This window comes from Nuphar pumila, chromosome 3 (assembly GCF_984573655.1).
Source record: "Nuphar pumila chromosome 3, dmNupPumi1.hap1.1, whole genome shotgun sequence".
NCBI classification, from domain to species: Eukaryota; Viridiplantae; Streptophyta; class Magnoliopsida; order Nymphaeales; family Nymphaeaceae; genus Nuphar; species Nuphar pumila.
Window position 1 is genome coordinate 11,275,722 of NC_143251.1, and position 27,999 is coordinate 11,303,720.

The 27,999-nt window shown below is 39.6% G+C and overlaps 3 protein-coding genes across 4 annotated transcripts; 2 read left to right on the forward strand and 1 right to left on the reverse strand.

Annotated features, from left to right (window-relative positions):
- The first annotated feature begins 2,487 nt into the window (after nt 1–2,487).
- LOC149841953 (uncharacterized) lies at nt 2,488–9,728 on the forward strand. 2 transcript variants are annotated; one of them, XM_089998801.1, is made up of 4 exons: nt 2,502–2,913; nt 3,355–3,848; nt 5,560–6,399; nt 9,465–9,728. In XM_089998801.1, the coding sequence occupies exons 1-4, from the start codon at nt 2,850–2,852 to the stop codon at nt 9,465–9,467; spliced, it is 1,401 nt and encodes a 466-aa protein (XP_089854927.1). In that variant the 5' UTR covers nt 2,502–2,849; the 3' UTR covers nt 9,468–9,728. The 2 variants fall into 2 exon arrangements, with proteins under 2 accessions (XP_089854926.1, XP_089854927.1); XM_089998800.1 differs by lacking the exon at nt 9,465–9,728 and having other exon boundaries at nt 2,488–2,913; nt 5,560–6,635.
- LOC149841954 (putative pectin methyltransferase QUA3) lies at nt 8,247–14,068 on the reverse strand. Its single transcript, XM_089998802.1, has 2 exons — nt 13,763–14,068; nt 8,247–8,746 (listed from the first exon to the last, which is right to left on the reverse strand). Exons 1-2 carry the CDS (start codon nt 14,003–14,005, stop codon nt 8,696–8,698), a joined length of 294 nt encoding a protein of 97 aa, XP_089854928.1. The 5' UTR covers nt 14,006–14,068; the 3' UTR covers nt 8,247–8,695.
- An 11,812-nt stretch (nt 14,069–25,880) lies between these two features.
- Nucleotides 25,881–27,709, forward strand: LOC149841955 (protein SHORT-ROOT-like). The gene has a single exon (XM_089998803.1). It carries the CDS (start codon nt 25,951–25,953, stop codon nt 27,403–27,405), a length of 1,455 nt encoding a protein of 484 aa, XP_089854929.1. The 5' UTR covers nt 25,881–25,950; the 3' UTR covers nt 27,406–27,709.
- Nucleotides 27,710–27,999: the final 290 nt, after the last annotated feature.

The window sequence follows — 27,999 nt, forward strand, 5'->3', positions numbered from 1 at the left end:
CGGGAAAAAACCGTATTTACTAAATTGAAGAAAATAAAGAAGGCAATAAAATACGTCTCGGACAACCGAGTCGTCCAGACTCCAATCAATGATTAGATTTTAGAGAGAGAGAGAGGACAACCGAGTCGCCCAATCAATTATTAGATGAGAGAGAGAGAGAGAGATTGCCCCTTGTGCTGACCGGGGAGCAATGGGCCCCACATCCACAGATGGATCAGATACGAGTCGGATCATGTTAGTCCAAACCCAGTCCATAATTCAAAATGGTAAGTCCGAATCCAGACCCTAAGTACATCCGACCAAGGACCAATACCCTGACAATCTGAATCGGCCAATTCGAATCGAATCGGCACTTCACCGATTTCTTGAAAATCAGTCTGAATCGTTTTTTTTTTCTTTGTTAATATTTTGTGATGTTTATGGTAATTGGTCCTTATTGTATGTTTAAGTATTTAAATGTGCATTTTAAGATTTGATTGAACCTCTGAATCATTATTTACTTCATTTTTTGTAATCTTCTTTTCAGATACAATTTCTTACGATTTTAAATTTTTATGATTTTGAAAAAAATTAAATATTAAACTTTTAAATAAACGGATTCAAAACGGTTTGATCCAATTTGATTCATGCTGATTTTGTGAATCTTCTTGAAAAACAATTTGGTTCAGAAACCGATTCCCTGATAAATTTGCCAGGGGTGAAAACGAGTCAGATATAGTCTGGATCAACATAGATCCATGACCGGATTTTGAATATCAGTAACTAGGTGATGTAGGGGAGTTGATCCGGATTCGAAAATTGGATGGCAACACTGAATCCGGCAAGAAGAAACGTTGAAAGCAGGGTTTTTACGTGTAACTAAAGTATGAAAGGATCGGATTTGACCCAAATCCGAATGCAGATATGGCAGAAAATGTGCCGCAAATCTCGTAATGAGGAAAGCATTCAACGAGACAAAATCTCGCGAAATGTAACAATTTTAATCAACGGGGGCTCCACTTGTCTGGTAGGAGCAGTTGGTGCACGTCACCTTGTCTTTGAGACGTTGCAATTTCAAAACCCAATGGTACGGTTGATTGATAACTGATTGGTTCTGCCCCTTAACCCCAGCTTGCCTTTAAAAAAAACAAACTAAGCGGTTTTTGGGGAAAATTGCCAACCTTTTGCCCTCAAATTTCAAATATGGGTCTCATGTTTCTGAAATAACAATATTTAAAAAAAATGCACTTAACATCAAATATGATTTTTGGATGCTTGAATATTTATGAAGATTATGAATTGTTGATTTTAAAGCCTTAAAAGCTATTATTTATGCATCATAATTAGATGATTCAAGAGCTAATTATTATAAAACCAAGCATATACATTACACCCATGTGGTTATATTCAAGAAAAAAATTGAAAATTTTATGAAAATCACAGTTCACATGGTAGTTCTCATATTATTATATGGAGTTTACATCTATGTGCAATCATCTGCATGCATGTACAAATGACTTAGCAAACTTTATTTATTTATTTATTTTAGAACTGATTCAATGGATGTGATTTACAACCTCTTTTTAATAAAAACTGACTTTTGAATAGCTAAAATATGAAATGTGTACAGTTTTTTTCTGAAAAATCAATGGCTATAAAAATGGTGATTTTCCGTCTCAAAACAAACACCATGTAGAGGTTGATTTCAAAATAAATCATGGATGCTGATTACTTCTAAGAGGTTAGGTTAATATATATATATATATATATATATATATATATATATATATATAAAGTTTTTTATTGTTAGTGTCGGGGAAAGAAGCTGTGAAAGTCTTCTAATACACCTGTCAGGAGTACCCTTTGGGTTATGGTAGGTGGCACAATCTTGCATACAAGCATTCTTATACGGAAGAGATAAAAGTGAAGCATACAGCTGTTTCTTCACTGGAAATTGGCGTTGGGCACCAACACACGCTACCGGCTACCGCTTCTAAGCTGCCGTGGGGGGCTGCCCAACCACATCCACATGAACTTCAGTTCAATTGGTCAACATCAAAATGGGTTCCAAAAGCGATCCTAGTCAGGCACACGTACAGCTTCTTTGCTCCTTCTAAACCCAACGAGTCAGATCAATCATTAATGTTTTCTTATTATCCGTTGCTTAGTTTACCCAAACTACCCACGAGGGTTTTAACGAGCGATCTATTTAGTGGTGAGAGGATGACCTTTTTTTTTTTCTGTTCATAAGCCCTTTCATTTTCATACTAAAAAAAGAGAAAGATCGCTGAAAATTGGGAAGGAGGCAATTTGAAATGACATGTTTACCAACTAAAATGATCAAAATTTTAGTTTTAAGTGAACAAGAACCTGCTTTCTGTTCATAGATCCTTTCATTTTCATGCTAGGGTATCCAGGCTCCAGAGCGGGTACCTGTTTGGTGGGTGAACCTGGTCTGTCTTGGGATTCTTTAGAGTAAACGGCATTATTTTATAGCTCAATTTTCTGTGGGTGGAGAGAGAGAGAGAGAGAGAGAGAGAGAGAGAGATTTTGATTTTGGTCAATGAGAGTCCTTAATTTCAATGAAGCGGATGGGAAGGCTTTGGAGAGAGAGAGAGAGAGAGAGAGAGAGAGAGAGCAATAGATTCGGTGAAGCACCATGAGTTCCTCTTATGTCAGCCCAAGTAGGGGTTGAGCTCTGGATTTGGTGAGAAATTGAGAGTCCCCCCTACGGTAACAATCTCCTCATAAGGGAGAGACCTGCTTTTCTTTGTACCCACTTGTGATTCTGGATCACTCCTTTTGAATTGGATGCTGCTGTGCGAGATCTCACTCTAAGCCCTTCCACCATCTTTCTCTTCCACCCTCCAATGGTGGAGAGAGCAGCCACACTCATCCCCATCAATGGTTCTTTCATCGCTAGGCTCCTCCCAGGCAAGACCTCTCTTTTCTTTTCTCCAATCAACCTTCCCTACCATCATTCCTTTTCTCTCGTTTTTCATCTTCTAGTTTTTTTTTTGTATATAACTCGAATAGGGAACTGGAGTTGAAGCCCTTCATCCATTGAATATTTGCCTACTTTTTTCTGTTTATAATTATCTTGTATTGAACTTTTATAGTTTTGTTCCTCATCTTGTTGATACGTAATCTTTATTGGTAATTCTGTTTTTGATTTGCAATGTGTCGTTATTTCTGGGTTTTTATACAACTTGGCAAAGTGAGGCATGAATGGTACTTGACTTAAGGCCTTTGGATTGGACCTATATAGGCTGTCATTTCTTTTTCGATGCAGCTTTGCGCTGGAGATAAATAAAAAAGTTGGGCAAATGATGAGGAACAAACACAAGAAATCAAATTCTTTACATTGCAATGCAGGAAGCAGATGCTCATTGTTTGTTGTGTTGTGGAGCTTAGTCGGGTGCATTCTTTTGATCTACTTTTGCTGGGCATTTCACCAAAAGGATCGATGGGGAGAGCTTCAGGCCCAATCGAATCTCATGTTAGCGAATAGGGAGCTTGAGCATATTGAGGAGGAGACCTTCCAGTTTCCGGCCCTAAGAAGGCGTCAAGGGCATTCGGGGAAGCAGAGAGGGAGGCAGACGTCGATTTTAGATGAGTTAATGGATAAGACTTCGAAAATTAGACCGTTGTTATTTCCAGGTCGAGCCACTGCTATAAACCCATTGAAGGTATCGCCTAAGGATGTCTTGTACTTTTACCCGGGTAGAATATGGTTGGACACTGATGGATATCCGATTCAATCTCATGGAGGAGGGATTCTATATGTCGAAAGCTCTGGAACGTTTTACTGGTACGGAGAAAATAAAAATGGTGATACCTACCATGCCCACAAAAGAGGAACTGCACGGGTTAGTTTTTAGTTAAGAAGTTTTTAATTCTGAGTTCACTATTTTATACTTTATTGTGCCATTGTATCAAGAAAAACATATAGATGCATTAAAGGTTCTTTTTTCCTTCTTGCAAGTTTTTATTTTCTTATTCGGCCTATTCTGCAAGTAACTCTGAGGTGCTCGAAGCATTGCGTTTGCCTTGTGTTCGTGCTTATCATGCCTATGTTTATGTTGCAATTATGTTTTTGAGTTATTTGGGAGGCTTCATTTTATTCATACTTTTGTTAACTGGACAAGTATCTTTATTAGATGAATATCGACCTTTATTACTGAACCCAAAATTTCACCATATCTTATCGTGTTGTATTAAGGCTGACAGTAAAGATATCATATATGCTATTGACACATTTTACTTCATTTCTACTTGGCTGTTCATAGCTGATACTTATTATGTGGACAAAGAGAGTGGATGTTTTTATGAATCTGCATGCCTAATTATTCCATATTTGTTGGACTGATGGACAGAACTTAAATAAACTGCTGCTATTTGAAATTGATCTTGTGGATATTTTTATGTAAGCTTTTGGTTAAAAATCTGCCTTACAGACAAGTATGAAAACTGTTTGAATGTTCTTCCATGATTGTGATGCGGTTTCAGCATTATTTTGTGGAGTTGGGCCTGTTGAAATTTATAATATTTATCTGGTAACACAAATGTTGAAAATCTGCATGCTGTTACATATGGTTGGAACACACTGCAAGAACGTTTGAGATTTGAAGCTGCTCATCTATTCTTGGCATGCACCTCGTCCAATGTGTTATTTATGGCTTTGCATATCCTTGTTAGCTGGATCAGAGAAATTGGTTGGTGGAGAAATCTCGTTACTGTGCTTATATACTCTGTCTTAGTCTGTTATGTTCTATCAATAAAATACACTTTTCCTGTTTCATAAAAAGAAGTCTAAATGTGGATGCCAGGTTGTGCAATCCATCAAGAGTCTCTGAACTAACTTTAATTTACTTTTAATGTTCTCTTCCTCTTTAACCATTTTTCATATAATTTAGATGGGAGGCTTGTGACTGCTTGCTCATGTAAGATTCAATTAACATGCAACATGTAATCCTAGCTTGTTTGCAGGGACTTATTTTGCAAATTACTAGCCAAGGAAAGGCTCACTTCTTTGACATGTTTTTGACTCAATTGCAAAAGCATAGAGAGGCTCAAAATTGTCATGCAGCAAGAACACATTTTAGCTAAGTTGAAAACATGAATGAAGTGATTTGAGCCTCAGTAAGCGCCTTACATGGGATGTAGTAGAACATTAACTGATTTGAAAATATATGTCTGTATGTATGCATGTGCGTCTCTTTTGTTCATATGTGGGACATAACTTTTTGACTTCCATATGCTTATGTTATATATTATTGCCCACTTGAAGGAATTATATACTTGGATCACTGCTCTTTTGAATAGAACATCCTGGCTGGCTCCTGGTGATAACTCTGCATGTGTTTTCAGCTACTATAGCTTTGAAATAGTCAAATGTTTTTTATTGCAGAAGTTCATGCATCATGTTCATGTTTTCAGCTGGTTCATGTATAATGAATATTTCTGAATTTCACATGGTCTAGAATGTTTTTTGTAGTGGAACTATTTGCCATGTCATGTTATTGATGCTGAATTAGTTTTTATGATCTCTTATTGGGTGATTATGCTGTATAACGCCAGGTTGACATCATTGGAGTGAGCTGCTACTCTTCCAAAGATTTGTGGACATGGAAAAATGAAGGAATAGTACTGCATGGTGAAGAAAATAACATCACTCATGACCTGTACAAGAGCAATGTCCTTGAGAGGCCAAAGGTGATTTATAACAAGAAATTAAATAAGTTTGTGATGTGGATGCATATTGATAATGCCAACTACACCAAAGCTGCTGTTGGAGTAGCTGTAAGTGATTCACCTACTGGACCTTTCAAGTATCTGTACAGCAAACGACCACATGGCTTTGATAGTCGGGACATCACTGTTTTCAAAGATGATGATGACATGGCCTACATCATCTACTCTTCTGAGCATAACAGTGAACTTCATGTTGGCCCGCTCACGGATGATTACCTTGATGTTACCAGAGTGATGAGAAGGATTTTAGTTGGGCAGCGTAGAGAAGCACCAGCTTTGTTTAAGCACCAGGGTACATATTATATGATAACTTCAGGATGCACTGGGTGGGCACCTAATAAAGCACTAGCCCATGCAGCTGAGTCAATCATGGGTCCATGGGAAACATTGGGAAATCCTTGTATAGGTGGTAATCAGATATTTTATGCAACAACATTCTTCTCTCAGAGCACTTTTGTGGTGCCGCTTCCAGGATTACCTGGTTCTTTTATTTTTATTGGTGATCGATGGAACCCTGCTGACCTTAGGGATTCAAGGTATGTCTGGTTGCCTTTAACTGTTGGTGGAGCTGCCGATCAACCATTGGAGTATAGTTTTGGTTTCCCTCTGTGGTCCAGAGTGTCTATCTATTGGCATAGAAGATGGAAGCTTCCTGGTGGATGGAAGGTAACTCATACAGACCAATTTGGTTGACTATAGAGGGTTTTATATGATGCATCCTCCTTTCTACTTATGCTCATGTATTAGTGTTGGCTGTATGATGTTTCACTTCACCATTTTGCCTCTTGGTCCGACTGTTGTAATTTTAATTTTTTTATTGTAATCCATTATTGTTGTTATTGTAACTGCATATGAATAAACTTCTGCTAATCCTAAACAGAAGCCACATGATTGTATTTTTCATACCTATTAGCTTCCAGCTAATCATGACCTTTTCTTGTGTTTATCACATGGATATTTTTGAGTCGGGTAAAATGATTTGACTTGTGCAGTTGTCAGTGGATCATCTTGGTATTTGGTTTTAAGTGGTCATTGTGGACTTAGGCATAGGCATATAGGTATGGGTGTGGGTACAAGGTACTGCTTATCAAAAGAATGATCCATGACGATGTTAAAAAATCAATCTTATTTCATCGCCAACTCTACCTCCAATAGAAATGAATGAAAAAAATGGGACAGCACATACATTAAATGCAACTCCTCATATGAACTGCTACTTGCATGGTGACAATCTTGTTTGAAGGCACTGATAGAAAGGGAACTGCCTAAGGTTCTGAAAGAAAGGCCAACAAGGCTCTCTAGTAAGGAACCATTGGTGCGGAGATGCATCAATAATGGAGACTTCCCATGAGATGTGAAATGGCTTACACATCGTTCATTTCATGCCTCCTGATTGCTGGTGAAAAAACTGGGTCTGCTCATTAGAAGATCCACGCTATTATTATTTTACTAGGAAACCACTATTTTTTCTTGCAGAACGTGCCATAAAATGAAAGTGTTTATACATCTTTGCATTTACTGCTTCATGAAAAACAATCATTTTTTTTTGCAATAACTTTAAAACAATGAATAACTGGCAATTTTCCATATGAGTTTGCTTATGTTTAAAATATGGCCACAGTGTAAAATAAGGAGAATAATTTACCCAAAGATAAGAAACTAAAACTGCAGTGACATGGAGCTTATTACCTTCATCTGCATTTGAGTGGCATTAACTACTCAAATGAAAATGAAGCCAACTGCACAAAATTTGAGACAAATTTGCACCCCTAACATGGATTTTACTTGTAAAACAGCTTTCCCTTGGGAATCTTCATAACTCATCATTTGGCTTTGTAGGGAATAATGTAACCCTAGGCAAGCATGCCGTACCATGAAGATAATTAACCATTGGCACCCTGTTTAAAGTTGCCCATAAAAATGTTGATTCTTTCCATCTTTATGGATGTTTTCTAAGTTCATACGATAGTACTTGCTTTATCTTGGAGTGAGTTTGATAAGTTTTTTTGAGTACATTTTATTACTGAGTTTTGTTTATGATTAAGGAAAGTTTGGGTGTGATTGAATGAGATAGTTAGACGGTAAGGTTGCTATCATAACAGAGGGGTTTTGAGCCGTGTGTGCTATACCCCAGCTTGCCGATAAAAAAAGAGGGAAAATTTGGGTGATCTCTCCTTGTTTTTGCTGTCTTTATTCCTTACTTTGTGTCAGGTTCTTTTAGCTAATTCTGAGAATTTGTTTAGTCATTTCTAGTATGTTGGATCTTACGTGGACACCTATGAGCATCTCTGCCATTGTTGAAGAAGAAATTTGGGCACTTTAAAACAAGAGGGAGGTTAAGTTCCCCCCCCCCCCCCCCCCCCCTTTTTTTTTTTCTTCTGCTGGTGTTACAGAACTAGAATAAAGAAGCCCTAAAGGTGGTTTCCTCTTTGGTGTCACGAGGCCCATTCTATCCTGCTTGTGAATGGTATAATAATGACATGAGTCTCCCATATTTTCTTGATGCGATAAAATGTTGAAAAGAATGAGGTCAGATCTCTGGCCAGCCTTCTTGTTGCTTCTGCTGCTGCCATTGGAAAAGGCAAAAAACCTGCTAACAAAGCACTAGCTTGAAGTTGATCACTTCTCACTGGTTCCACTCCCACTCTCTGGGTTGCATCATTTTTTTGCTAAGCTGATGAGGAACAATCTCTCTCTCTCTCTCTCTCTCTCACACACACACACACACGCTTCTTCAGCATCTAGCTTCTTGGTTTCTCATGATAATAATGACCTTCATGTTTTAGTATAGCCTGATGCTCCAATGCTCCTTCCAAATTCTCTCATCTTCCATCGGCATCATGTTCAGCATATGATTGCCTGCTCCTCCATCCTCTTGTGGGTGCACATGTCTCAAGTGATGAATCCACACTCTAGCCATACAATGACATTCAATATTGTGTGCTACTGGATAAGTGGTTTGTCATGTCGTCTTGATCTGCACGTCTTTCTCTTCTTTTCCAGTGTTCCTGTACTGCATTTAGAAGCTTATTGTTAAACGTCAAGTCACAAAGAACTATCATTGTTGAAGCCATGAACAGTGTCATCTCAACAGTGTTCACCTCCATAATGTCTAAGTGGTGTCGATTTAGTTGTGGACAACAACATTGTCAGATGTACACTACAATTAATTACAGGGTGGTGGTTCCATTCTGCCACTTTGAGGATTATTTGCAGGAAGGCTATGCCAGGAGTGTGGGCTTGATGCAAGAAATGCAATACTGTTGAAAAAGGAGACTATCGCCTTATCCTTGTCTGCTGCAGATGGATGAATTGTTTGATTTTTTATAGATGAATTGTTTGATTTTTTTATATGGCGACCTTTATGACAGAACTGAAAACAAACCAATCAGGCCTATTTGCTAGGCATTTATCATTATCTCTTGCAGCTTTATTCACCATCCTGTGACAATACATCGTTACCATGAGCTAAGTCACTCATTTGCCAGGTCAGACAACTCCTTGACTAGGTTCAGATAGAATACTCAGATTCTGCCGATCTCTTGGTGTAAAAGTTGAAACATTATAGCTGATCTCTTTGGGAGCTAAAAGTCGTTAGATGATACCAGACAGGATATATCCAGATATCTTGTATTCTGATAAGCACAATTTATTAACTGTTTCCATGAAGCTGATGCAACATCTCCTATCAAAGCATATGACGTTGCGTCTGATGCCTCATATCCTTGCAGTGATCTCAAACTTGGAGCTTGAAGCGTGAGTAGCAAGTTGCTGATTTTCATCGAAGCACTTCCAATTGCTAGGCAGTGGAGCTTAAAACTCAAAAGCTGTTCATGGTTTTCACTATTGCAGAAGTAATCTTGCATTCAAGAGTATGTTTGTAACATATCTACAACTTGTTTCTCTTCAAAAAAAGAAAACTTATCTACAACTTGTATGACCTAAAATCCATCTGTAATTCCATTATAAATGAAGGCAATATTGGTCAACCAATGGCAACCTTGGTGTGTGTGCGTGTGTTGAAAATGCTCTCTTTATAAGCACAGAGTAAAATAAAAAAAAGCACAAAGAGCGATTCATGTTGTTTTCCTCAGGAGGCAAGGTCTATGCGTCAGCTGTATATATTAGAGATGGCCATTGTTATGGTCATGTTTTTCAAGAGTATAAAGTCCAAGGGACACTGGGCAGAAAATAATCACATAATCCCACCAAATGGAAGGTCTCCACCTAGATGGGTCACAAAACTCTTTCTAATCCTGTTCATCTATTAAATAAACTGCATCAGCGGTTGCAAAATGAATGGTCTGGATTGCTTCACCCCCCCCTCCCCCCCTCCGCCTCAACTGCACCTTGACATACCTTCTGGCTTCAGTTAGTGAAACCCTTTTAGGTCCCCGTACCCAACAGGGAGTAGACGTATCTTTGACCTTGCGGCAAGGGACACTCCCATGACGCCCCTCTAACTTAAGGGAGGATTGGGTGCAATGTGATTGCACACTTTCAGTGTGCAGCTGCACCTGGTCGTCCTCCATCAATTTTTTGGCCCCAAACTGACAGGCCCTATCCTCAAGATGGAGGGTGATCAGGTACAGCGGCACACTAAAAGTGTAATCACATTGCACCTGATCTTTTTTAGCTAACTTGGCGACGTTCACGGGTCAGGTCAGCCTTACCAGATGAGTGGAGCTCTTATAGGCAACATCTTTTATACATATCCATGCACTCGCACGCACCCTTTCTCTCTCTTGGAATAACTTATTGTCCTGCTTTCCTAACAATAGGATGTAAAAGATCTCAAGGTTAGGAAGATAGTGGGTTGGAGGGGCACGAGTCCATTTATATACGCATGCACAACCAGGTAATTTCGAAATGGGGTCAGGTGATCACCTCAATCACCTTCCCCACCAATCCCAAAACGGTGTTGGCCACGGCCCCCAGCACAATATGGGGCCCATGGTGGGGCAACTCCATCAGGTCGGGAAGTGATTGATGCTATCCAATGTTGTCAGTACAGGTATCGGCCTTGACACCGATTTAGCTGTATCGGGGATACCGATACTCAACTGAATCGTTCTAAAAAATAATAACAAATTATTACGTGTCAATCATAATGTAATAAGTGTTAAAAACATTAAAATAAATTTAAAATGATATTAAAAAGTATTTTGGGTATTATTTTATATTTATTAAAAAATAGCATATTCAGGCATGAAGCATATCGAATTTCTGCCGATACTGATAACATTGGTGCGCTCACTTCTCTTCCCTAAATTTTGGATCACTTGATCTCTCTCTCTCTCTCTCTCTCTCTCATGAAAAACTAAAAGTAGGTTTAACAGATTGGGGATGAAAAACTGAATAGTTTTGTAACAACTTTACTAGGGATTCAGTGTTTGTTTTGACTGAACAAGAAACTATGTTTCTTGTGTCGTTTGATTTTTATGTAGTGCGGACAACTAAGACACATATGAATAATGGGTCGAATATCTTTATTTTGGATACGACTTGATCCACCCCACCATATGAGTGTTTTAACCTGTTTATTATGATTCGCCCAACCATATGAATGTTTTATCGTGTTTATTATGAATTTTAGCCTTGAATATGAATCTAAATATCAAAAAAATATTTAAAATTTAGGTAATTTTAAAAACATAAGAATTGGTACTTTTTTGATATATAAATACTTTAATCAGTTTCATATTAAATCTAATTATGAAAGTTTATAAAAAAATTATAGACTTTAGCCCCAAATATATATTTAAATATGGAACCAAAGTAACAAAAAATGTTTAAATTTTGAATAATTCAAGAAAAAATAAGAATTCATAATTTTTTATATACAAATGCAAAAACCATAAATAAATCATAAAACCCTAAAAATACAAGAAAAAAAATCATAAATTAACAAAAAAACCTTAAACTACAAGAAAAATAAGGCATAAAAACAACGAAACCATAACTAAATTATAAAATTAAATACAAAAAACCCTGATTCAAACACTAATCAAAGAATATTGATCGAGCAAACACTAATCAAAGAAAATAAAAGAAAAACAGCCCTTATCAAATTAAAGAAACACTAATTAAAGAAATTCGATTCAAAGTCCTTTGATTTAGAACCCTAATAAAAAAACCAAACCAAATAAAAGGACAGGTTGCCAGCAGAACCCTGGTCAGCAACCGATGGTGTTCGGAAATGCCATTACGCATCGAAATTCGTACCACCACCCATCTGGATCCGCCTTCCAGACTTATTGGCGGAGCTATGGTCGAATGAAGTCTTGGAAGGGATTGCTGAATCACTGGGGGGAACTTCATCAGGGCAGACACCATAACAAAAACGAAAGCGCGACTGCAATTTGTGCGAATTAGTATTGAGGTTCCCGTTAACTTCAATCCGATTCCAATGATGGAAATAGCCATCGAGAATGGAAGAGAGGTGGTGCAGGAGATCATCTATGAAAGCTCAATACGATATTGCAAGTTCTGTGGCTCGATCACACTCGACAAACCGATGCCCAAAGAAAACACCAACACAAGAGCCAGCAAATCCCCAAGAACCTGAGGGTTGGACCCAGGTCAGAATGACTTAACATAAATCTTCAAGGCTCAAGGCAAGGGAATCGTTTTAAACTGCTGCAAACCATGGACAAAGAGGAAGAAGATAATTAATCTCCCCACAAGTGAATCAATCAGGAGCTAGAATCAATGAAGATAGACCATGATAATGAGGCTATCGAGACTCATAAGACCAACAAGGATAATGGTGGGAAGCAGAGAAAGAACCTTCAGAAGAAGAATACCAATCCAGCCATGGAAGCGCATGTCCAAAACAAACCTGGCCGAACTCATCCCCATGGGATCTCAACCAAACAGCCCACCCCTTGACATCAACCAACAGGCTTTCCAACTCTATCTTCACCTGCCTCTCACACCCTCTCTCTCCTAGATTAAAACCAACTGAACAAAACCTTAGTCCTACTATACCCCAAGAATTTCACCATCTCCTGATACTTACTAACCAAACATAATTTATATGGGGCACAGACACGGACCCTGACCCTAGCACCGAACCCAGTTGTAAGTCTTATTCATTGGGTGCAAGCCAAGAAAAAGCTAGCTAATAAGGAACACAAACTAGGAATCCAAAATACTCGTGCCTGAAGCAAAAAGGGACCAATCGTAAAGGACATCTCCAACGTGCCTGGTACAACTCCTAGCTCTGTACAAATGGAGAAACAACGTAGGATTGAGGCTATAGAGCTCAACGAGACACCCATCACACAATCATCAGGAACAATGGAACAAGGGCAGAGTCTGACGAAACAAGTTCTTTTTTTTTGAAAGGCAAGCTGGGTTAAGCGGACCCCTACCAGTTACTGCACTATACCATTGGGTTTTGAACCTGGGACGTCCCAACACAAGATAACGTGACTAGCTGTTCCTACCAGACAAGCGGAGCTTGAGGTGGTTGTGGGTAAGGTAGTGGTAGAAGCCTTCGGAGACTCATAAGGTTGATATAGTTTTTCTGTTACATTCTAAGAGCATGTTTGATGGTTTGTTCAATGAAATGAACAAGAAAAGACTAAACATATTTCGTAATAACTGTACCAAGTTCAACCTTTGTTTAAACCGTATTTGGATGTTGTGTTTCAAATGTTCGTTGTTTGATGACGATGTGCCAACAACTTAAACAGTCATGAATTACTCAAACAAAAGAAAAAAGAAAAAAACAAGATCTAATTCAAGCAAGTCTTTGTCAGTCTAATTCCTACTTCAACTAAACAAAAGACACTAAATTCCACCAATTCCTTCACTTTCAGCATGATCTAATCCAAAATTACGACTAAAAGTGAAAAAAGGAAAAAAGAAGTAAAAGTTCTGAAATTCTAACGAAAAGCACTTGAATCTCTCCAATTTCGACCTCATTCTCTCACAGAATCCGCCATCCACTGTAGAAGAAGTAAAACCCTAGCAACGATAACGATGGATCAAGTAGGAGAAACAAAACACGAGGAGGCATCACCTTGGACAAGCTGTCCGTCCAGGGGACTGGAATCTGGTAGCCACGAGGTGGTTGACGAGGCAAAGTGGCGGAGGCCCTCGTAGGGGATGCAGTGGGGGTGAGCGCGAGCTCCTGCCGGCCAGAAACCACGAGAGAGTCGCCGAGCAGCGTGAACACCAGGAGAAAGAACACAGCCATCGCCACGAGGTCTTGGAGCTGCCGGTGGCACTCGTGCTTCCTCGCCAGGAGGTTCCCGTGGCCCATCTCCACTGGCTTCTCTGACCTCGCTCAGCCGTCGGAATTCAGCTGTTCTCTCTCGCTCTTGCCCTCACCTCCGCTGCCCCCTTCCCCTCTGACCGTTGTACGAGAGAGATGGGCGTGTTCGTCGATGCATTTTTTTTAATTTGTTTCCCATCCCTATTTTTTTCGTAACAGAGGAGGGTGGAACACTAATAAAACACATATATAGATGTGGCGAACGGCGTTCCGCGTGTTCACTGCGTCCAATGTTTGTTAAAACCCTCATTCTCAGTGTCATTTTTGTCCCGCTGAGCCATCTAACATGCCCTAAAGTCACAAAAGGGGCATGGCTTACTTTGCGGAAAGAATTCCCAGATTTTGACATTGCTGGAAACTTTGAGTCAATAAGCCAAACTTGAATCTTGTGTTTGTGGAGAAGATCCACATTAGTGGTGGAGGTGTTGCTAATCTAGGAGTAATTAACGACGATTTTGGTTGATAAAGGGAGATGCTATCTTGATGGTGATAGGGGTATATGCTTTCAATGAACCCTACAGATGTAGCGCCCAGAGGGATACCCTGTCCCAGCACCCAAACGATAGCCTGTGGCTCTTAGTTGGAGACTAAAACACGACAAGATAGAGGCTAGAACGCTTTGGAACGATGTAGTAATACATTCATTAGTTATCGTTATCCTTTCCGATAATGCATATCCATGTAACCGATGATAAATCTTTATCCTTTCTGACAATTACGCTTATCCATGTAACCGCACATATTCATATCTTGACAATAACACATATCAGATGCGCTCCTTTCTGTTGTTTGTAAACTATAAAATCCCTCATTGAAGGGTCAATATGATTATCAAATTTTGTTTTTTTGTCCATCAAGTTTCTCAAACTTTCTCTTTTCTCATGGTATCAGAGCGATACCAGGGTGCCACCATCTATTGAGTCCTTCATTGCTGTTTTTTTGCCTTTGCTAGTCCTGTTCGAGCAGTGTTTTAGGTTAAAGTGATTACTGGTACCTGCAAATCATCTTGTGTTGTTATTATTGTAGTGCGGTTTTGGCAGCTACTTGGTTGTCATAGGTTCCATCAACTTCCATAGTCGATTTATTCAGACTTACCCACATAAAATCGATGGCTTCTACCAAAGTGCATCATAATGATGATAGATCCAGAGCCTCATATATTCCAGAGATAATTTTATTTGTACTACTCTGATAATCTAAGTGTAATTCTAGTCTCCTCTCCCTTGAATGACGATAATTATTCAACTTGAAAGAAAGCCATGAAAATGTCTCTTAGCGTAAAAAATAAATTTTGATTTGTTGATGAATCCTTACCATGACCGGATTTTCCTTCATTGGATTCCCAAGCATGGGACCAATGTAATCATATGATATTGTCATGACTTTTAAACACTATAACTAAGGAATTGGCAAAAAGTGTCATTTATGCTGACACCGTCAGAGAGGTATGTGATGATCTAGAAGAACAATTTGCTCAAAGTAATGTTGCCAGAATTTATCAGTTAAAAAAATTAATTTCAGATCATAGACAAAATCAGTCGTTTCTTGCTTCTTACTATACCACTCTTAAGTCTCTGTGGGATGAATTGAATTCATATTTACTTATTTCAGATTGCATATGTGAGGCTTTCAAAGAATTGAATGAATATCAATAGCAAGAAAAAGTGTATCAATTTTTCATGGGTTTAAGTGACTCGTTCACTACTGTGAGGAGTCCGATCTTAACCATGAAACCCTTATCGAGCATTAGTCAAGTGTATGCCTTTATAATGGAAGAAAAAAACCATAAGATGTTGCAAGCCAATCTCACAGTCATAGGTGAATCAACTGCTTTCGTTGCCAATACAAATCCGCATAATCGAGGTAACAACTTTTCCTATTTCTCGGAACAAGGTCGAGAACACCTAATGTGTGAATATTGTGGGAGGGTTGGTGACATCAAGCCACAATGTTATGCTTTACATGGTTATCCGATTGGCCATCCTAAACATAAGGTCGACAATGTGTCTGCATCCAAACCTCACTCTCTGAATGTCGCCAATGCAACAGTTGAGCAGCCAACACCACTTGCCATGCAAAATGATGAGTTTTTTTCTTTGATGCAACTCATTAATGACCAAAAGAATTAGCTTATATCTTGGTTCAATACCGATGCTTAAGTCTCCTCGGCTAATCTTGCAGGTTATACATTTTCAAATGTTTCTTCCTAGATCAAAGAGACAAGTACTTTGGATCATATGACTCCACACATGTCTTTGTTAATCGATTGTTTTCCTGTCACTCGTATTAAAACCTGTTAAATTACCCAATAGCCAAAGCATGAATGTTACCCATGTAAGTACCATTAGAATATCTCTGAATATTTGCCTCAAGGATGTTCTTTTCATTCCATCTTTTCAATTTAATCTATTATCGGTTAGAAAATTATCTTAATCTTCTAATATTGCGGCCACCTTCTTCTTTTCATTTTGTATATTTCAGTACCGTTTGATGAAGAAGCCGATTAGAGTGGGTAAAGTTCAAAATGGGCTCTACCACTATCCACCCGCCGACCCACACCATCATGTCATGGCTTTCACAAAAATTACTATCTTAGAAATATAGCATTCATGACCAGGCCATCCTTCTAAGGATTGAATTTCTGAGTTATCCAAAGTGCATTCTGACATTTTTTCTTCTTTAAAATTTTTATGTGATGTTTGTCATTGTTTTAAGCAAACAAGGTCTTCATTTCCTCTTAGTACAAATAAAGCTTATGTTTTTTTTTATCTTATATATTGTGATATTTAGGGTCCATATCATAAGTCTACACACAGCCGGGCTCATTACTTTCTCATCATTGTTGATGGTTTTTCTATATGTACTTGGGTTTATCTTATGAGATACAAAAATGAAACCTTTCATTTCCTTATAAAAATTTGCACCATGGTTAAAACTCAATACAATTTTCACGTGCAATATGATTGCACAAACAATGGTACTGAATTTATGTCCCACATGATTCAGGATTTTTTTACCCAAAATGGAATAGACCATCAATGTTCTTGTGTTCATTCACCCCAACAAAATGGGTAAGTGGAGTGAAAACATTGTCATTTTCTCAAAATAGCCCGCGCCCTTCATTTTCAAGCTAATATGCCATTAACCTTTTGCGGAGAATATATTTTAATTGCCACATACCTCATCAACCAAATTCTCACACCAATTTTTTAAGGCAAAACTCCATATGAGATGTTACTCAATGTCAAACCCTCCTATATTCACTTATGTGTCTTTTGTTGCTTATGTTATTCTAAAAATTTGGAATCTCACAATAAATTTTTCTTTCGTTCCAGACGTTGTGTCTTTGTTGGATACCCTTTCAGTCAAAAAGGCTATCATCTATATGACTTGGATAAACATGTTTTCTTTACTTGTCGTGATGTCATACTTTATGAGATGATTTTTCCCTTTTAAAATCAATGTTTTTTTCACCCAGATCCATATGTTTTACCCCATCCCGTGCCTGATTCAGAACCTTTACCACCAACTTTTCCTTTGCCTCCCACCCCACCCACTGATCACACTCATACCACATTTGATCATGTCCAACCTATCCTCAATCCATTATGCCGATCTGCTCGACCTCACCATCATCCTTCTCACTTAGACGACTATGTGTGTTCGTCTGCTCATCACGACTTCATCCAATCCTCAGCTATCTTCAGGCAATTCTTACCAAATTTCTCACTTTCTACCATATCATAAATTCTCTCATACTCATCTTGCTTTTCTAGCTTCCATTACCTCTTAGGTTGAACCTCACAGTTTTAGCGAGACTGTTAAACATGAGCATTGAGAAAAGGCCATGGCTGCTGAAATTGATGCATTATAAAAGAATAACACTTGGGATATTTTCTCTACTTCTTGGCAAGAGACCAATTGGATGTCGTTGGGTTTTCAAAATCAAATATCACACTTATGGATATGTAGAATGCTATAAAGTATGTTTAGTTGCCAAAGGGTACACTCAAGTTGAATGATTTGATTATCATAAGACCTTTGCTCCAGTCGCCAAACTTGTTACTATGCGTTGCTTACTCTCTCTTGCTGCAATTAATGGATGGTCACTTTTTTCAACTGGATGTTCATAATGCATTCTTACATGAGGATCTCCAAGAAGAGGTTTACATGGATCTTCCCCCTGAAAATCCTAGTAAGGGGGGGCATGATGTGTGCAAACTCAATAAATCTTTATATCTTAAAGATGTCGGATATTATCAGCCTACCATAGATTATACTTTGTTTGTCCGCCGATCTAGACCTCGGTTCACTGCTTTACTCGTTTATGTTGATGATATCATTATTACCAGTAATGATTCTCAATCTATTACTCAACTCAAACTTTTTTGCACTCACGTTTTCACCTAAAGGATATTGGTAAGCTGAAGTACTTTCTTGGCATCAAGGTGGCCCGCTCGACCCAAGGTATTTTCATGACCCAACAAAAGTACACACTTGACATTCTTTCTGATAGTGGCTTATTGGGCACCCACTCAGTGGACTTTTCTATGGAGCAACATCTTTCTCTTTCAGTCGATCAAGGCACTCCACTCAATGATCCTACTTGTTACAGGCGCCTGGTGGGTCGCCTCATTTATCTGACGATCACTCGACTGAATATCAACTATTTCGTTAATGTCATGAGCCAGTTCATGCAAACTCTGCAGAAGCCCCATCTTGATGCTGCCTATCAGATCTTTCGATACTTAAAATCCTCCCCAAGCAAAGACATTCTTCTGCCTTCTTCTAGCCAACTTTAGCTCACCGCATATTGTGACTCTGATTGGGCAAGTTGTCCCACATCCCATCGAACAACTACATGATATCACACCTTTCTTGGCAGCAGTTCTCTATCCTGGAAGACCAAAAAACAACATACAGTTTCCCGCTCTTCTGTTGAAGTCGAATATCGCTCTATGGCTACAACCACTTGTGAACTAATCTTGCTTAAAGCCCTTTTATTCTGAATCTTGTTGTCACTCATCTACAATCCATGCAGTTATATTATGACAATCAAACCACCCTTCACATTGCTGCCAACCTTGTTTTCCATGAGTGTACTAAGCACATTGAACTTGACTGCCACCTTATTCGTGAAAAACTTCAAACTGGTGTCATTACCACTGCTCATATTCCTTCTCGTTATCAACCTGCTGATCTCTTAACTAAGGCATTGGGCCATGACCAGTTTTAGTTCTTGACATCCAAGTTGGGCATTACAGATCTCCATGCTCCAACTTGAGGGAGAGTAATAACACATTCATTTTGTTATCGTTATCCTTTCTGATAACACATATCCATGTAACAGATGATAAATCGTTATCGTTTCTCATAACGCTTATCCATGTAACCATGCATATCCATATCCGGACGATAACACATATCATATGCATTCCTTTCTATTGTTTGTAAACTATAAAATCCCTCATTGAAAGGTCAATATGATTATCAAATTTTGTTTTTTTTGTCCATCAATTTTTTTGGACTTTCTCTTTTCTAAAAGTGGGAGGCCATCTAGACAATGAGGTTTTTAATGACAACGATCCTAGGATGTGGCATGACCCAACTCAACCATGCGAGAGCGGAATACACTTGGACCAACAATCAACATTGAGGACAGTTTAGAGCGGGTTGCTTAGATAGGATTTTGTATATAAGATGATAACAAAGATCATAGTCACCCAAGGGATTCTAGAACACCTCAGTCAAAATTAATAAATAAAGACTATTTGTTAAAACCGAAAATGAAAAGAAATAATTAAATGACTCTATCCAAGTTACACGCCTAAATGAAATGCAATTAACACTAATTAAGACCTACCTAAATAATGAATCACTTACTCAAACATAAGACTAATACACACTTACTAAAATGATTAATACTAAATCTAATCCAGGTCAATATAGAAAGTTAGAAAAAGGGTTAATAAATGAGAGTAACAAAATTGGAAGGAAGATCCTTCTCCATAATTGCATTTTTATCCTAATTGGAAGCTTGAGAAGGTAAAAACCGTCCAGCTGGAGGGTCCCACACGTTTTTAGGTTTTCTTTAAAAGAAAGTATAATAATTAAGTCCTTTCCCAAAATCGTGACAAACACTTTTAGAAGGTGATTTGAAACTCAAAATTTGTTTCCAAAATTTAAAAGCTAAATCCCTTCTAACTTGGCTGGATAAAAATTTCAAAGCTTTCCTTAATTGAATCCCACAAATTTGGAGGAGTCCAAATTTACCAAAATCGTTTCTCAACCTCAATTACCCTTCTTCTAAAATTCAACATTACTTAATTGATTAACTTAACCTAACTAATCTAACCTACACAACTAATTCCAGGGGTATGAATGACATGTAAATCACGATTTTCAGAAGAGCTAAATTAAACAACACACAAAAATCAAAACTACCTAAGCAAGAATACTAAAACGTCTTTTGCAATAGCACACATTGAATCTAGACATTATAATGAACCTACTTAATCATAATAAACTTACCAAATGAAACCTAAAACCAAGCTGGACTTTAATGGCAGATGTCTCTTTGGAGAAGAAAGCCACGCTTACCCCTAAAAAAATTCGACTTAACCTCAACTATGAAAAACGATAATAATTTTTTTTCTTTTCTTTTTGAACAAACTCTAGACGAAATGCAAACACAAACTTCAACCTAATTACAACTAAACTCAAATTAAACATTGCACAACTTATAGAACTATGACTAAAAATAAATAAATAAATAACGACTCTAAACTGAAATCTAAAATTCGCTAGACATGAACACGATACACAATAGCCGATCGATTCAGCTTGACAAACATAAGACATGAACAAAGACCCAACATGAAATTAAACTCGACCAAATACTTTTTAACACAGTTTACTACTGAAACAAACCTCAGAAAATAGAAGATGAGAAAATGCTGAAATCGGCTAGACTAGATCTAGCTGATTTCCACTTTTTGACTAAAACGAGTTGTAAATCAAAGATTACTCCTAATCTAGGCCCAAAACTGTAGGTGGACACGATTCTATCTAAAAGAATGGAGGAAAGGAAGACCTACCTCAAGGGCGATTCGACGACTTTGGGGGTGGAAAGAGCGGAATCATCCTATGTAGATGTGTCTCATCTTCTTCAATGATGCTGGAACGTCACAACAGAGCTCGTTCTTGCAGCTGCAACACGTTTGAAGTACACCGAAGGCGGAAGGAGGTCTGATTCATGATCGGGTGGAGTAGAGGATCAGATGGAGGTAGAGTCGATCTTTCTTGTTGGAGTAGACGACACTCCACACAAGAATGTTGTCTTTAACCTCTACTACACCTGCAAAATAAAGCAAATATGATCAACACACAACAAGGAGGAAAAGCAATGAAAAATAGATATGAAATCGATGAGAGAAAACAAGAGAAAATGCTTGAATCTCAAGCAAAACCAAACGACACAAGGATGTTGGCGTGGAATGGTTGGGGAAGGAGATGGTTGGAGTAAGATTCAGTTGAGGAGGCGCAAATCCCTAGGCAAAGACGTCTAGGGTTTTCAGAAAACTCATTTTTATACTTTGGGCTCATTTCAGAAAGAGGCTTAAAATAAAAAATATTTCTATGCGCCTCTTTTGGAGGGGGTTTTCTGAAAACCTTTCATAAATGGGTTTTGGATCACGTTGGAGATGGATTATGATGTTTTAAACACTGATCCACGGCCCAAGATGTTCTATTTGGGTTGGATCTTGATCTGAATCACCTTGAAATCCATGCCCAAACACTAAAATTGTCATATCTCACTCAATTTAACTCTGATTTTTCTGAAATTCGAACCATGACTCCATTATGCCAAAACACATCCAATCATGGGTTTTAAACCTTAAAATCACCTAAAAATGCATGAATATATTAATAACATGATGTGCATTTCATGCATCATCAATATGCTCTTTATGTATGATGATCGTAAAACCACATGTGGTGATGATAATTATATTATTGATGAAATTTACATTGGTATGCTCATTGTGGTATTGTTTTCAAGTAATGAATGGCGGATATGATGATAATGATGGACATACCAATGATGGTGTTGCTTTTTTGTAGTGCTTTATATGCAATTTACAAAAAATAAGTGTATGATTATGTCATGATTCAATATTGTCAAAATGATATTATTGTTATCATTATGATCTTTTCAAAGTTATTTATTAAAAAATTCTGCTATCAAAATGTTGGATGCACTCTCTCAATACAACTCAAAATAGGTCATCCAGTTTTTTTTTAACAAGGTATTAGTGACAACTCTAGTCGTCACCATTCCTTATATGAACATGCTCACATATGACATATAGTGATGGTTCTGCCCATCACTATAAGTGTCTTATAACGGATTAGAGATGTGAATAGTAGTAACCTGTAAACTGTCACCAATACTCATGGAGGCTCTAAGTAGTCGTTATAATAGTGACGGAACTTGTAGTCAGACACTATGCCGTCACTATTACTTATAGTGACGATTTTTGCCACTTATAATGACTACTTGGAGCCGTCACTATAAGTAATTTTTGGCCTAGTGTTTTTTTTGTAAATGTACAACTTCAGAGGAGCTAGAATCCAAAACAGAGACAAATATACCAATTTTTTTTGCTAGATTCCCAACTAAGTTAGCTAGGTCGGGGTTGGAAAAGTCTTGGAAGGACCACTCCCCCTGACTGGGGACAATACTGATTTTACGTAATTCCTTTGTTAAGAAATGAACTGGTAGGGGCCAGCTTGCTTATCGAAAAAAAAAACAATTTCTGCTCCATATGAGATTTTGAAACTTCTGGTTCAATCCAGAAATTTTAAGATCCCGTTAAAGCATACTATGAAGATCCATGATACCTTCAGATTAGGTTTTCTTACCCCTTTCAAGCATGAGCTGTAAAATTCTTGCATGTTCTTTCCAGTCAAGCAGGGGAGAAAAAAACAGATAAAAGCTGCCCACAAATTATACAAAGCAGGGTCCAATCTAAGTTCGATTTGATCATGGAGACCCGCCTAGGTCTGGCAGCTGTACGATTTGAATTCCATCCACATTGTGACTTCTTTTAGATCTTTTCAGTACATATCTGGATCCAGACCTGATCACTACTGCCTTTTAGGTCGGCCCAGCTTTGAGCCATTCACAGCCTTTTTCTCTTCTTTCCAAAGCTTGTTTCTTCTTGAGCAGGTAAGTGAATATCTACTTTAAATTCATCAACAGATAAGATTAATGTAGAGAGAGAGAGAGAGAGAGAGAGAGAGAGAGAGAGAGAGAGAGAGAGAGAGAGAGAGAGAGAGAGTTCATATTTAATTGTCATACCAAGCTGCAACTGGTTACTGGTTAGATCTGAGATGGACCTTTGTGATTGTGGATCTGGTTCTGTTAGGTTGACAGGTCATCCCTACATAGACATGGATTTGGAACCATGTCTACACCCAGCTTGGCATAAGAAACCTGATAATAAGTGTTGTATCTAGGTCAGTTATATCCCAATCCCTTTGGAGTTGTATGCCTGAGAAAGTTGGTGACCAGGGCAGCATATTTGCTGTCAACAGGTTCTTTATATCCCAACCATTTTCTATTCAGGAAGAGGTGGACTGTAATGCATTACCGTGGCCAACCCCATGTGTCATCCAAATTAATTTCATGCAGAAACATGGCCCATCTGCAAAGATTGTTTAGACGCATGCCTTTTTAGGTTTTAAACAAATAAACGTGTGCCAATGTGGATATTAACAACAATGGAGAGAGAGCGAGAGTAATCATCACAATGTTTTTAACAAAAAAAGTGGGAGATTCTTGTTTCTCAGCCCCCCCCCCCTCACATAATTAATGTACTACCTTATATAATATTTGATCATCATTATTCTTCTAGATGTTGATGAAAACATCTTACTTGCTGAAATATTATAATTGGTAACGGTGCCGATGATTCCCCGTTGCTTTCTATAGATATTGATTCTTCACGATCCATATGAATGCCTCCTAACACCCTTCAAATACTGCAAATTAACAACCTAAGTTTACAATCTTCCTCATGGAGATGTTTAAGAGTCTCTCTCTCTCTCTCTCTATCTATCTATCTATATATACATATATATATATATATATATATATATATATATATATATATATATATATATATATATATATATATATATATATATATATATATATATATATATAACGTTGACAGTGCTAATTCTCGATGTTCTAAGGCATGTTTTGAAAATCAGGCCTTGCAGATGTATATATTATTTAATAAATAGCATGCCATATATCAATGTAGAGATTTGCCGGTGGATTTTGGTAATTGAAACCACTTGATGGCCTCAACCAACTCTTGAGAAAAATTCTCATTGCTTGGGAGATCAGTAGGGCCCCTATTCAAACAGCTAGTAAAGAAAACACCGCTGCTTCGTGTGCATCTTTTTCTTTATTTGAGTGATCAATAACGTTAAACTGTCAAATGTTGTAGGCCTCGTACCATTAAACTAATATGATAGTGGAGACGGTGGAAAACGTACGGACATATTCCTTGTTCGTTAGGTAGAAGAAGAAGCCAAGCCATGGGAGTTTTCCAAATGAAATGACTTTGTTGCATCATAACTTACCTATAAAAAACCAAAGGTAGGTGAATGAAGACATGAAGTAGAATGGAAGCTATGGCCTATAAATTTGTGGGGCGATCGTGTACCCCAAGAATCTAGGCGCACTTGCATCTTCCTTGGAAAATAAGATAAGAAAACTGTGAGAAAAAGAGAAGCTAAAATATATTGCTGAAATCTGAGTGGACAAAGAAACACAAAAGATCAGAGGTCATGAATTTTGGTATCTAAAACTCTAACAGGAGACAAAGAAGCGAACAATGGAATTTCTCTAATGATTGAAGGGGTAAACACATGCGGTACCAACTCCCAAAGAACCATCCCTAGGTCTTGTCTTTTTGTACAATTGTTTCAATCAATCCCCTTCTCTTCAACCAAAACTTCAGTGGAATCCCAACGCCCATAATCGTTAACAGATGAAACAGTGGTATTAAGGTTTTCTTTTCTGTAGATTGGATTCACATGGGAGGCGGACGTCTGAAATGTGGTAAGACTTGAAAGGGAAGCGTGACTCACGATTTTGAAAAGAAGTGTTTCTCATAATAATGGAGAGAGAAAGAGAGAGAGAGAGAATTATTGTTATTATTATTTTTTTTCCTTGATTGAAGAGATTGGAGAGGAATAAGGGAGCAAGGAGTGTGGGGAGGGTGTGATGACCCTGATGCACGCGGGGTTTGCTTTTCTATTCTGAATAATTCCCTCTCATGCCACTTTTGCAAAACCCACTAAGCCACTCCCTTTTGCACGCCTGTTCCCACAAAATTCTCCCCACACCCCTTCTCTTCTCATCTTTTCATACTCTTGTCAGACCACCAATCCCATTTCTAAATTCCCTAAGCACCCCATAGGGCCCATACGTCCTTCTCTCTCTCTACACCACCTGTATCATTCTATAAGGAGAAAAACTAAAAAGAAGAGATCCCACTCTCCCTTATTATCGATTGAATCATCACACCCCAAGAAAAACCCATCATAAATTCTCTCCCACCATCATTCACTCTCTCTCTCTCTAGCATCAATAAGGAAAAAAGAAAGAAGAATTCCCATTCTTTCTCGTATCGATTGTATCAAAGACACCAACATAGAGCTCATCATAGATTCTTCCCCACCATCATACCATCATTCCCCCACCCCACCCCTTCTCATAAAACCTCACCCCATCCAAAAAGCCCGCACCAAAGAGAGAGAGAGAGAGAGAGAGAGAGAGAGAGAGAGAGAGAGAGAGAGAGAGAGAGAGGCATGCACGTCAACAAGAAGCGTATCACCGCCCCCCTGCCTGCATGGATACCCTCTTTCGGCTAGTCACCCTCCAACCGGACCCATCCTTCAACAACTCCACCACCACCAGGACCTCAAGAACCTCCTCCCTCAGCCTCAGCGACGCCACTACCACCATCTCCTCCTTCCACCAAGAATGCTGCAACCCTTTCAGTATGGATGACGACGACTTCTCCTCCTCCTCCTCCAAGCACTTCCTCCCCTACCCTCCCCCGGCCTCCCACCAAGTGTTCGACCCCATCCCCACCGACTACCACCCCCCGGTCCCCCACGAGTTCACCTCCTCTACCCACCCTCCCCCCAACTGGGCCGCTACCCTCCTCTCCGACTGCGCCCAGGCCGTCGCCGCCAGGGACTCGGCCCGGATCCAGCAGCTCCTCTGGATGCTCAACGAGCTCTCCTCCCCCTACGGTGACACCGACCAGAAGCTCACCGCCTACTTCCTCCAGGCGCTGTTCGCGAGGATCACCGGCTCCGGCCACCAGACCTACCGGACGCTGTGCTCGGCTGCGGAGAAGGGCGTCTCCTTCGAGTCGACGCGCAAGACCATGCTCAAGTTCCAGGAGGCGAGCCCCTGGGCCACGTTCGGCCACGTCTCGGCCAACGGCGCCATTCTGGAGGCCTTCGATGGCGAGCCCAGGCTGCATATAGTGGATATAAGCACCACCCATTGCACCCAGTGGCCCACCTTGCTGGAGGCGCTCGCCACCCGGTCGGACGACACCCCGCACCTCAGGCTCACTAGCGTCGTGCTCACCGGAGGGAGCTCCATCCATAAGGTCATGAAGGAGATCGGCCAGCGCATCGAGAAGTTCGCAAGGCTGATGGGCGTGCCGTTTAAGTTTTCTGTGGTGTATTGTGATGAGGGCGGGCTCGGTGCGGACGTTCTCGATCGGATCGAGATGGAGCCCGGCGAGGCCGTCGCCGTCAACTGCGTGGGGGCGCTCCGGCGGGTCCCGCCCGGGCTGGGGCGCGACGCGATCGTCGACGGGTTCAGGCGGCTCCGGCCGAAGATCGTGACGGTGGTCGAGGAGGAGGCGGAGTTCGGCGGAGGGGAGCCGGCGGAGGAGGAGGGTGGGGGGCGGTTCGTGGAGGCATTCCGGGAGTGCCTCCGGTTCTTCTCCGCCTACCTGGAGTCGCTGGACGGCAGCTTCCCGAAGACGAGCAACGAGCGGCTGGCGCTCGAGCGCGCCGCCGGGAGGGCGATCGTCGACGTCGTGGCGTGCCCGGCGGGGGAGTCGGCCGAGCGGAGGGAGAGAGCCGCGGGCTGGGCAAGGCGGCTCGGCTCCGCCGGGTTCTCTCCCGCGGCATTCAGCGACGACGTCTCCGACGACGTTCGGGCTCTGCTCAGGCGGTACAAGGAAGGTTGGTCTATGGCGCCCGCCGGAGATTCCCCCGGAATATTCCTCTCGTGGAAGGAGCAGCCGGTGGTGTGGGCGTCGGCGTGGAAGCCGTGATGGTTGGTTGGACGCACGGCGGATGGGGTTGGACATTGGTCCGGGTCGGGTCGTGAATCTGGATCTCGACGACGACCCGTTTACGTTTTTCTATATTTTGTGATTTGAGAGATGGGTTCATGATTTGAAGAAAGAAAAAGAAAAAATCATAATTTTCAAGAAAAAGAGAGAAAGAAAAAGAGAAAAGAAAAGGAAGGGCTTTATTTTTACTTTCATTTTATTTTGTTTAGTTCTTTTTTTTTCTTTGTTCAAAAGATGGATGGTGTTTTAGGTACAAAGAATGAGACCATCTTTGGTGTTTTAATGTATTTTGTGTATGACCAACATCATGGTTTTTGATGAATTGACACCTTTTGTTTTTATTTTTTTCCATTTTTATTAAAAAAAAAAGAGGAATCATCTAGTGATCAGCTAAGCAAATCGCAGCCTTTGATTTTTTGGTTTCATGATACTCATGGCGACGTGAGAGATATGATGGGACCCTAGATACGGTCTACATAGACCATATATAATATCTACCACTATCGTTCTAGATAAGTTTTGAGGGGTTCCCTACGTGAAATTGTGAGAAATAGTTTTCTCAAAAACAGAAAA